Source organism: Eucyclogobius newberryi, unplaced genomic scaffold (genome assembly GCF_026437365.1).
Source record: "Eucyclogobius newberryi isolate DKJ021-1_F unplaced genomic scaffold, fEucNew1.0.hap1 SCAF_22, whole genome shotgun sequence".
Taxonomy (NCBI): Eukaryota; Metazoa; Chordata; class Actinopteri; order Gobiiformes; family Gobiidae; genus Eucyclogobius; species Eucyclogobius newberryi.
The window spans coordinates 23,448,339-23,459,810 of NW_027315857.1; the positions used below are offsets into that span (position 1 = coordinate 23,448,339).

Here is an 11,472-nt window from a genome sequence, read left to right on the forward strand (position 1 = left end):
AAGTCATTTTGAAACATTATTTTTTCAAACATCGCTTTCGTGCGGCTTTTATCTCTGCTCGATTTGTTAATTAACTTCAGCGAGGTCCCGGAGCTCAGGGGCCCAGAGGAGACACGGCGCTGTAGTTAATGCAGTTTGTTTCGCACCACTGCCTCGGGCTAAAAGTGTTGTTGTTGTTGTTTTTCTCTCAAACAGGAAGTGACGCCATGGCGACAGAGATGCAGGAAGTTGCCATCACGGAGGACAAGCCTTTGCTCACGGGTCAAGCCGACAGCAGCAAGGTCAGAACGCTTTTGGCCGGGTTCTGGACACAAACCACACAACACAGGGCTCCTCGCCGTACGATACACGATAAATAATAAACAATAAACAAACAATAAACATAGACAATACACGGCTCACGATCATATTAACTAAATGAATCCCATTAAGATATTCGGACAATATTTACTCATACATATTACCTGCTTTAGTCCTGCTTTAGACCTGCTTTAGACCTGCTTTAGTCCTGCTTTAGACCTGCTTTAGACCTGCTTTAGACCTGCTTTAGTCCTGCTTTAGTCCTGCTTTAGACCTGCTTTAGTCCTGCTTTAGACCTGCTTTAGTCCTGCTTTAGACCTGCTTTAGTCCTGCTTTAGACCTGCTTTAGTCCTGCTTTAGACCTGCTTTAGTCCTGCTTTAGACCTGCTTTAGTCCTGCTTTAGACCTGCTTTAGACCTGCTTTAGTCCTGCTTTAGTCCTGGTTTAGACCTGGTTTAGTCCTGCTTTAGACCTGCTTTAGACCTGCTTTAGACCTGCTTTAGTCCTGCTTTAGACCTGCTTTAGACCTGCTTTAGACCTGCTTTGGTCCTGCTTTAGTCCTGCTTTAGACCTGCTTTAGACCTGCTTTAGACCTGCTTTGGTCCTGCTTTAGTCCTGCTTTAGACCTGCTTTAGACCTGCTTTAGTGCTTTAGTGCTTTAGTCCTGCTTTAGTCCTGCTTTAGTCCTGCTTTAGACCTGCTTTTTGTCCTGCTTTAGACCTGCTTTAGACCTGCTTTAGTCCTGCTTTAGTCCTGCTTTAGACCTGCTTTAGACCTGCTTTAGACCTGCTTTAGACCTGCTTTAGACCTGCTTTAGACCTGCTTTAGACCTGCTTTAGACCTGCTTTAGTCCTGCTTTAGACCTGCTTTGGACCTGCTTTAGACCTGCTTTAGTGCTTTAGTGCTTTAGTCCTGCTTTAGTCCTGCTTTAGTCCTGCTTTAGACCTGCTTTTTGTCCTGCTTTAGACCTGCTTTAGACCTGCTTTAGTCCTGCTTTAGTCCTGCTTTAGACCTGCTTTAGACCTGCTTTAGACCTGCTTTAGACCTGCTTTAGACCTGCTTTAGACCTGCTTTAGACCTGCTTTAGTCCTGCTTTAGTCCTGCTTTAGTCCTGCTTTAGACCTGCTTTTTGTCCTGCTTTAGACCTGCTTTAGACCTGCTTTAGTCCTGCTTTAGTCCTGCTTTAGACCTGCTTTAGTCCCTCGTTAGTCCCAAACAAACAGAGGAAATGCAGTTGTGCTTCTGAAGCTCGTCCAGACCTCGTCCCGTCAGCGTCGTAAACGTGTGAGAAGAGCCAGACCGACGTGTGAGATCTTTACGTAACCGCGGCTGCAGGTCATCCCAGGTCTGAGCTCCGAGGCTCTCGCGCCTGACACCTGCTGGACACGAGGGGCGACAGCAGCCAAACTCACACTGACACCTGCTGGACACGAGAGGCGACAGCAGCCAAACTCACACTGACACCTGCTGGACACGAGGGGCGACAGCAGCCAAACTCACACTGACACCTGCTGGACACGAGGGGCGACAGCAGCCAAACTCACACTGACACCTGCTGGACACGAGGGGCGACAGCAGCCAAACTCACACTGACACCTGCTGGACACGAGGGGCGACAGCAGCCAAACTCACACTGACACCTGCTGGACACGAGGGGCGACAGCAGCCAAACTCACACTGACACCTGCTGGACACGAGGGGCGACAGCAGCCAAACTCACACTGACACCTGCTGGACACGAGGGGCGACAGCAGCCAAACTCACACTGACACCTGCTGGACACGAGGGGCGACAGCAGCCAAACTCACACTGACACCTGCTGGACACGAGGGGCGACAGCAGCCAAACTCACACTGACACCTGCTGGACACGAGGGGCGACAGCAGCCAAACTCACACTGACACCTGCTGGACACGAGGGGCGACAGCAGCCAAACTCACACTGACACCTGCTGGACACGAGGGGCGACAGCAGCCAAACTCACACTGACACCTGCTGGACACGAGGGGCGACAGCAGCCAAACTCACACTGACACCTGCTGGACACGAGGGGCGACAGCAGCCAAACTCACACTGACACCTGCTGGACACGAGGGGCGACAGCAGCCAAACTCACACTGACACCTGCTGGACACGAGGGACGACAGCAGCCAAACTCACACTGACACCTGCTGGACACGAGGGACGACAGCAGCCAAACTCACACTGACACCTGCTGGACACGAGGGGCGACAGCAGCCAAACTCACACTGACACCTGCTGGACACGAGGGGCGACAGCAGCCAAACTCACACTAGTTTCAATACTAGTTTTAGTATCGATTAGTTTAGGAGTTTTTATACTTTTGACAACCGTGCTTGTCCCGCCATCTCATCCTCTCATCCTCTCACCCTCTCATCCTCTTTCTCCTCTCATCCTCTCACCCTCTCACCCTCTCATCCTCTTTCTCCTCTCACCCTCACCCTCTCATCCTCTTTCTCCTCTCATCCTCTCACCCTCTCACCCTCTCACCCTCTCATCCTCTTTCTCCTCTCACCCTCACCCTCTCATCCTCTTTCTCCTCTCATCCTCTCACCCTCTCATCCTCTCATCCTCTTTCTCCTCTCACTCGCTCATCCTCTCATCCCCTCATCTTCTCGGCCTAGTTCTCCTCTCACTCTCTCATCCTCTCACCCTCTTTTTCCTTGACTTCTTTCCTTTCCCTCTTTCCTCCCATTTCTTTCTCTCTTTTCTCTTCAACTTCTTTACTTTTCATCTTTCCACCCATTTCTTTTCTCTCTCTTCCTCTCTCTTCCTCCTCTCCTTCCTCACCTCGCCCTCTTTCCTCCCCCCGCTCGACCCTCCTCTCGCCGCCTCTTCCCTTTCTCTCCTCCTCCTTTTCAGACCGGTCGTTTCCTTCCCTTCTTAGCTCGTTATCTTTTGCGCTCGTTTATGAAGTCGCTCCCCCACTTCTCTCCTTCCTTTTTTTACTTCCCTTTCCTCGAGAGCCACACAACATCTGCCAGTGAAAGAAACGCTGTCCCCCCCCCCCCCTCTCTCTCTCTCTCTCTCTCTCGCTCGTCCTTACAGTCGCCGTGGTAATGATAGTGACGAGACCCCACATTAAAGCCGTTAGTCAGGTCTTCCGTTCGTGTTTCATCGTCGTCCAATCGCACGGGAAATAAGTCCAGAAAAATGAATGTTCTTTGTGTTTTGACAGGACGCTGAACTGGCCGCGAGGATCCTGCTGGACCAAGGACAGGTAAACGCCACCGCAACCGTTCCACACGGTTTAAAACCGTTCCACACGGTTTATCGATCCGCTCTGAAGAAGTTCTGCCAGCGTCGAGAGCGCGGCGAGCTTCATTTGCCCGTTGACGACGTCTCAAGTTCTGGCCCACGTTCTAGTCCAAGTTCTTGCTCATTTTGCAGTCATTTGTTGCCCAAGTTCTAGTCCAAGTTCTCGCCTCAAGTTCTCGCCTCAAGTTCTCGCCTCAAGTTCTAGTTCTAGTACTAGTTCTAGTACAAGTTCTCACCCAAGTTCTCGCCCAAGTTATCGCCTCAAGTTCTTGCCTCAAGTTCTAGTCCAAGTTCTAGTTCTCGTCCAAGTTCTAGTTCTTGTCCAAGTTCTCGCCCAAGTCCTAGCAGAGAACACTGAGGGAAGAACCCTTACTGACCACACCCTTTATAACACAAGTATTTGAACAATAATCACGCTTCTGTCAGACTGATTTCCTGGTAAACTTCAATATATACAAAGCATTCCTTAGTATTGCGTTTTTTTTCATTCACATTCCAGGCAAAGCAATAACGTCTCCGTGATGACGAGGACGAGGCAGACGCGAGTTTCACAGTTTCCCTCGAACACAATCATTACTTTGTCGCACATTACGCACAATACGTCCCCTTTTGACTGCGTGCACTAAAGCGTTTTCAGGCGTTCGGATCAGTTCGATGCGCAGCGACATCCGCCCCGGACGCTCTCGTCGCTCACGATACAATCACACGTCTTTGTCTGACACCTTTTTGTTCTCGGGATCGAGGGCACAGGTTTATTATAACTTTGCGGGATCTTTACCCGTTAAGGACCGCCTCCGCTGACGCGCCGCTCTGACGTCCCCGAGCGACTGGGAATTTAGACAGAAATGTGACACGTTTGCAAACAGAAGCCTAAAGTTGACAAAAAACAGATTAAATCAAAGCTAAATTAGAAGGCTAGGAAAAAATAGCAAGGACAATCGGGCGTTTTCGTATGAATACAGTACATTTCGGTCGGATGGAAGACTTTTGACCGATCGATACCTTTGCGATCACGTTGTGCTGCTCTAGTTGTAATCCTGCTTTAGTCTTGTTTTAGGCCTTATTTTAGACCTGCTTTAGAACCGCTTTAGACCTGTTTTAGACCTGTTTTAGTCCTGTTTTAGGCCTTATTTTAGTCCTTCTTTAGTCTTGTTTTAGGCCTTATTTTAGACCTGCTTTAGACCTGTTTTAGTCCTGCTTTAGACCTGCTTTAGTCCTGTTTTAGACCTGCTTTAGACCTGTTTTAGTCCTGTTTTAGTCCTGTTTTAGTCTTGTTTTAGTCCTGCTTTAGACCTGCTTTAGTCCTGTTTTAGTCCTGCTTTAGTCCTGTTTTAGTCTTGTTTTAGTCCTGTTTTAGTCTTGTTTTCCGGTGTGAAATGCCACTGACTCTGAACCCGCTGTTGTCGGTCTGTCGTTTCAGGAGCACAACGTGGAGACTCCACACGGCGTTCTTCACGTGACGGTTCACGGAGCCCGAAGCTCTCGCCGACCGGCCATTCTCACCTGCCACGACGTGGGACTGGACAGTGAGCGCCAGCATGAGCATTTAGCCCAGACTTTAGTCCTGGTTTAGGTTTAGAACTGGGCTCATCAAAGTCATTAGAAAAACAGGAGAACCTCTGGGTTTGGTCTTAGTTTAGTCCTAATTGTAATGTGGAGTTTATGCAAGAGTGAATGCAGCCGTTTTTAGTCCTTATTTAGTCCCATTTTTAGTCCTTATTTAGTAAAAAAATTTGTCCTGATTCGGTCCCCTTTTAAGTCTTGGTTTAGTCCTATTTTTAGTCCTTATTTAGTCCCTTTTTAGTTTTAATTCAGTCCTATTTTTTTCTTTATTGATTTACTTTTTAGTCTTGATTTAATCCTAATTTAGTCCTTGTTTATTCTAATTTTAATCTTGATTTAATACAAATTTAGTCCCTGTTGAGTCTAAATTTAGTCTTGATTTAGTATTTTTAGTCTTGATTTAGTATTTCTAGTCTTTACTTAGTATTTGTTTAGTCCTATTTTTAGTCCTTGTTTAGTCCAATTTAAGTCTTGATTTAGTCCTATTTTTTTAGTCCTGATTTAGTAAAAACTTTTGTCTTGGCACTATTTGGTACCAAGACAACTTGGTACCAAATACTAGTACCAAGTTGTCTTGGTACTTACTTGGTACTTGGTACTTAGTACTATTTTTAGTCCTTAGTCCTTTAATACTAATTTAGTCCTTGTTTAGTCTAATTTTAGTCTTGATTTAGTCAAATTTTTTGTCAATTTTTAGTCCTGCTTTAGTTTCATTTTTAGTCTTGGTTTAGTCCAACAATAGCCTCATCATTATGAGCAGTTTGACCCTGTTACAGTCTCAAAAATACAGCGTTTTCTCGTGGTTTTTGATGAATAAAACCGTGAATATACAGTACACGCCCACAGTACACGCCCACAGTACACGCCCACAGTACACGCTAACAGTACACGCCCACAGTACACGCCCACAGTACACGCCCACAGTACACGCCCACAGTACACGCCCACAGTACACGCCCACAGTACACGCCCACAGCACACGCCCACAGTACACGCCCACAGTACACGCCCACAGTACACGCCCACAGTACACGCCCACAGTACACGCTAACAGTACACGCTCACAGTACACGCCCACAGTACATGCCCACAGTACACGCCCACAATACACGCCCACAGCACACGCCCACAGCACACGCCCACAGTACACGCCCACAGTACACGCCCACAGCACACGCCCACAGTACACGCCCACAGTACACGCCCACAGCACACGCCCACAGTACACGCCCACAGTACACGCCCACAGTACACGCTAACAGTACACGCTCACAGTACACGCCCACAGTACACGCCCACAGTACACGCCCACAGTACACGCCCACATTACATGCTAACAGTACACGCCCACAGTACACGCTAACAGTACACGCTCACAGTACACGCCCACAGTACAAACCAACAGTACACGCGAACAGTACACGCCCACAGTACAAACCAACAGTACACGCGAACAGTACACGCCCACAGTACACGCCCACAGTACACGCCCACAGTACAAACCCACAGTACACGCGAACAGTACACGCCCACAGTACACGCCCACAGTACACGCCCACAGTACACGCCCACAGTACACGCCCACAGTACACGCCTACAGTACACGCCCACAGTACACGCCCACAGTACACGCCCACAGTACACACCTACAGTACACGCCCACAGTACACGCTAACAGTACACGCTAACAGTACACGCCCACAGTACACACCCACAGTACACGCCCACAGTACACGCCCACAGTACAAGCCCACAGTACACGCCCACAGATAAAGCCTCTGACGTGTGGTTCTTTCTCCAGGCAAGAGCTGCTTCTCGACCCTGTTCCAGTTCGAGGAGATGCAGGAGATCGTCAAGAGCTTCACGCTGATCCACGTGGACGTCCCGGGGCAAGAGGACGGGGCCACTGTCCTCCCCGCCAGGTACGGTCCCCGCCCGCGTCCAACCCCCCACCCCCCCGCAAGCTCCAGACGCCGCGCAATAACCGCGAGCTAACGCTAATCCTCGACGGAAATGCCTGGCATCGCTGCCACGTCTCCCCCGGGGCCTTCATTTCCTCTTAAATGAAAGTCCGTCTGGAGATGCGACTCATAACAAAGGTCACGGCAAAAAAAAAGAACGTTTTCAGTGAGTTTTGAAAAGGATTTTGAGTCTGACGAACAACTCGGACTAGACCACGTTTCAAAACGAGACAAAACGAGAGCGCGAACAGCGTCGGGGTTTTAAGCTGGACACAACTCGACTAAACGAAGCAGTAGAGTCGTCAAAACAAAGCTCCGCGACTCGAGAATGTGAATAAAAAGCACTCTGGAATAAACCGTTACTCCGCAAAGTCGCTAGCATTAGCCGCTAACCATAGCTTGAGTCGCCGTCACAGGCAATAATCCAGTCTGTTTGTTGTTTCATGTGAGATCAGTGACTTGTGTGGGGATTATTAGTCCATAAATGTGTGCCTCAGACGGATTCGACCAATATTTATGACATAAATCAATTTTTATCTGAGTTTTGCGGTCCCTTCCGGCTTAAAGTCTATATGTTTATATTTTAGATTAACGTTTGACTAAAACGCAGTGAACACGATTATATTTCAGATTTGACTAAACGTTTTGCCCATTTTTTCCCCAGTTTGTACCATTTTTGTAAAGTTTGTAATTGTACTTCCTGGTTGATACACGAGCACAAATATGACATAGAGGTGATTCCACAGCTGTTACCATAGCAACCAGAGCCAAACTTCACATTAATGACACAACAGTTCTGATCTGACACACAATAAGACCATAAAACACCTTTATTTAGTCTAACCATGGTTTAAACTGTCTCTGCGTCGCACACTGATGACATCACAGAGGGATTCAGCTCCACTTCCTGTCATTTTAAACTCTTATTTTTCTATCTTCACAAACTGCAACTGAACGGAAGTAAAACTATGATAAATATTTACTACAGCTTCTACACCATTAAACTGAGACAGAATTAGAGGAAATCGGTCGTACGGACTTTAATTTAGTTTCTTTCCACGCCCTTCACCGACACTTGAACTCTCGTCGATCGTCGTCATTCATCCAAACGCGGTAAACAATTCTCAAATCACATGTCCAACCAGGAAGTCCCTTTAAAAATATCATGGAACCTGGCAAACCGGGGGCAAAAATCGGCAATAATTAAGCATTAAACAAGGAAGAGTCTACAATATTATCTTTTTTCTCCACAAAACAAACTGTTGTAAGTTTTTATTTGCGGTTTGGTAGAACTGGTAGGAACGGTATCGTAGACGTGTACTTCGTGAGTGTTTGGTGACAGTTCAGTGACTCGTGTTTGCGTTGGCAGTTACCAGTATCCCTCCATGGACACCGTTGCCGAGATGCTTCCCAGCGTTCTGCAGTTTTTCAAGTGAGTACAAGCTCGACTCGTTTGGACGTTTCATTCAGTTCAGTCGCGAGATAAATTATGTTCTCGTGGAAACGGCAGAGGAGACGACGCCAAAAGGCATTTCAAAGTGCTGTCCCGATTGTACATCGATATGGGGAGCGAAAGTGGAGGTTTTGCGAAGAAACATGAATTATGTCGATATTAGTGGCTCCGTTGAAAAATAACATTTTCAAACTCTGTTGCTCAGAGTGTTAGAGTGTAGTGTTTATTTAAGAAAAAAAGACAGAAAAAAACATGAAATCTTTGGTCAATCAATAACTTATTATTATTATTTATTTATTTGTATTATTGTTATTAATAGTAGTATATATTTTATTATTTTTATTATTATGATTATTTATTTTATTATTATTATTATGTTTTTTATTATCATTATGTATTTTATTATTATTTGTATTATTATTTTTTCTTTTTTTATATAAATTAAATAAAAACTGAACTGAAACTGAATTGTTAAAATTGGGCCATACATTTACATTTCACATACTTTTTACATTTATAGAACAATAAAATATCCCCCAGTTGGTGAATTTCAGAGTCCTTTATTGTTTTCCTGAAATGTTTTATTATTATTTGACGTTACAAACGTGAAACAGGAACATGTACACGTGCAATATTTTTCAGTTCAATGGTTTAATATAATTTAATTTCAAGTTTTATTCAATTGTGATATAGACTCTAATATAGAATGTGCATAAACCATTTAATTCACGTTAATTGTTCCTTCTGCACGTCTTCTGCAGCTTCCAGACTGTGATTGGGATCGGAGTCGGAGCTGGAGCTCACATTCTGTCCAAGTTCACAGTAAGAACTCTACATTTGACTAAATACATTCTGTCATTGACAAAGCTGGGCAAATATTCCAAGCCGGGCGTCCAAACTGCGAGTCTAAACCGCGCCATTCACTGCCAGAACATGTAGTTGTTTTTATAAAAAATGTGTCTAAATCTGTAATTATTCTCTATTAATAATAATAACAATAACCATTTGTTTAGTCGACAACTAAAATCATTAGTTTCAGCCTCGACCAATGAGAATGTTCGTTAAGAGTTGGACTGTGTCAGGAAGTGTTGGTCCTGGTTTAGTTCTGTGTTAGACCTGTGTTAGACCTGGTTTAGTCCTGGTTTAGTCCTGGTTTAGACCTGGTTTAGTCCTGGTTTAGTCCTGGTTTAGTCCTGGTTTAGACCTGGTTTAGTCCTGGTTTAGTCCTGGTTTAGACCTGGTTTAGTGCTGGTTTAGTCCTGGTTTAGTCCTGTTTTAGTCCTGGTTCAGACCTCTTTTAGTCCTGGTTTAGACCTGCTTTAGTCCTGGTTTAGTCCTGGTTTAGTCCTGGTTTAGTCCTGCTTTAGTGCTGATTTAGTCCTGGTTTAGACCTGGTTTAGTCCTGGTTTAGACCTGGTTTAGTCCTGCTTTAGTCCTGGTTTAGTCCTGGTTTAGTCCTGGTTCAGACCTCTTTTAGTCCTGGTTTGGACCTGGTTTAGTCCTGCTTTAGTCCTGGTTTAGTCCTGGTTTAGTCCTGGTTCAGACCTCTTTTAGTCCTGTTTTAGAGCTGGTTTAGTCCTGGTTTAGACCTGCTTTAGTCCAAGTTTGAAAATCATCTTTGCATCTCTTTGACTCTGGATTGCCTCCTTCTGGTTCATTTCATGTGTTTTTTAGTCCTGGTTTAGTCTTTTCTCTGGTCTAGTCTCCCTGAACACGATGGGTTCAAGTCGACACATCCAGGGCCTCGTTTCTCCACATTTCATCTTCACTTGTGTTTTGTTTGTTGTGTTTGAAGCTGGGGAACCCGGACTCAGTGGAGGGCCTGGTTCTGATCAACATCGACACCAACTCCAGGACCTGGATGGACTGGGCCGCTCAGAAGGTACGGACCCCCAGGGACCCCCGGGGACCCCCGGGGACCCCCAGCTGTGGGTCAGGACAGAACATCCAGGATCCACTTCAGTCCTGGGTCTGGTTTAGCTCTGGTGTATTCCAGATTTAGGTTATTCTACTTATTTGTTCCAAGTTCAGGACCGGTTCAGTGCTGGGTTTGTTCGGTTCTGGTTCAGACCTTTAATATATAAAGTATGAAGTCTAAAAACTATTAAATGGACTTTTTTCTGTTTACAATATGCCAAACTTAAAGCTCAACTAAGACATTTAAGGATTGTTTTAGTCTCCTTTTAGTCCTATTTTAGTCCTGTTTTAGTCCTATTTTAGTCCTGTTATAGACCTGTTATAGTCCTGTTATAGTCCTGCTTTAGTCCTGGTTTAGTCCTGTTATAGACCTGTTATAGTCCTGTTATAGTCCTGCTTTAGTCCTGGTTTAGTCCTGTTATAGACCTGGTTTAGTCCTGTTATAGTCCTGTTATAGACCTGGTTTAGTCCTGTTTTAGTCCTGCTTTAGTCCTGTTTTAGTCCTGTTATAGTCCTGTTATAGACCTGTTATAGTCCTGCTTTAGTCCTGTTTTAGTCCTGTTATAGTCCTGTTTTAGTCCTGTTATAGTCCTGTTTTAGTCCTGTTTTAGTCCTGTTATAGTCCTGCTTTAGTCCTGTTTTAGTCCTGCTTTAGTCCTGTTTTAGTCCTGTTATAGTCCTGTTTTAGTCCTGTTTTAGTCCCGCTTTAGTCCCGCTTTAGTCCCGCTTTAGTCCTTCTTCTCACCTGAACTTAAAGCTGGTATTTGGATCCACTCATCACTAAGGAGAGCGCTCCATCACTTGACATCTGGACGCGCTCATTCCATGACCCGTCTGCCGGGTTTCGTCTTCACGTTTAGCGGCTTCTGTGTTGCAGCTGAGCGCGGTGACGCAGTCTCTCACGGAGCAGATCATGACTCACCTCTTCAGTCAGGTGAGAACGGCTTTCACAAAGTTCAAAGTTCAGTGTGAAAATGTCAAATGTCGATTACTTTTAAG

At 45.7% G+C, this 11,472-nt stretch overlaps 1 protein-coding gene across 2 annotated transcripts in view; it reads left to right on the forward strand.

Moving 5' to 3' along the window:
* ndrg2 (NDRG family member 2) overlaps positions 1-11,472 on the forward strand; it is a 48,156-nt gene that overhangs the window by 23,673 nt on the left and 13,011 nt on the right. Inside the window, exons 2-9 of one of the 2 annotated variants that reach the window (XM_072458646.1) lie at positions 196-281; positions 3,500-3,541; positions 5,000-5,105; positions 6,944-7,064; positions 8,473-8,535; positions 9,318-9,378; positions 10,352-10,438; positions 11,351-11,407. In XM_072458646.1, the coding sequence (XP_072314747.1) occupies positions 207-281; positions 3,500-3,541; positions 5,000-5,105; positions 6,944-7,064; positions 8,473-8,535; positions 9,318-9,378; positions 10,352-10,438; positions 11,351-11,407 (612 nt within the window). In that variant the 5' untranslated portion in view covers positions 196-206. Of the gene's footprint in view, positions 1-173; positions 282-3,499; positions 3,542-4,999; positions 5,106-6,943; positions 7,065-8,472; positions 8,536-9,317; positions 9,379-10,351; positions 10,439-11,350; positions 11,408-11,472 lie in introns of those variants that run through there. The other variant, XM_072458645.1, reaches the window with a different exon arrangement.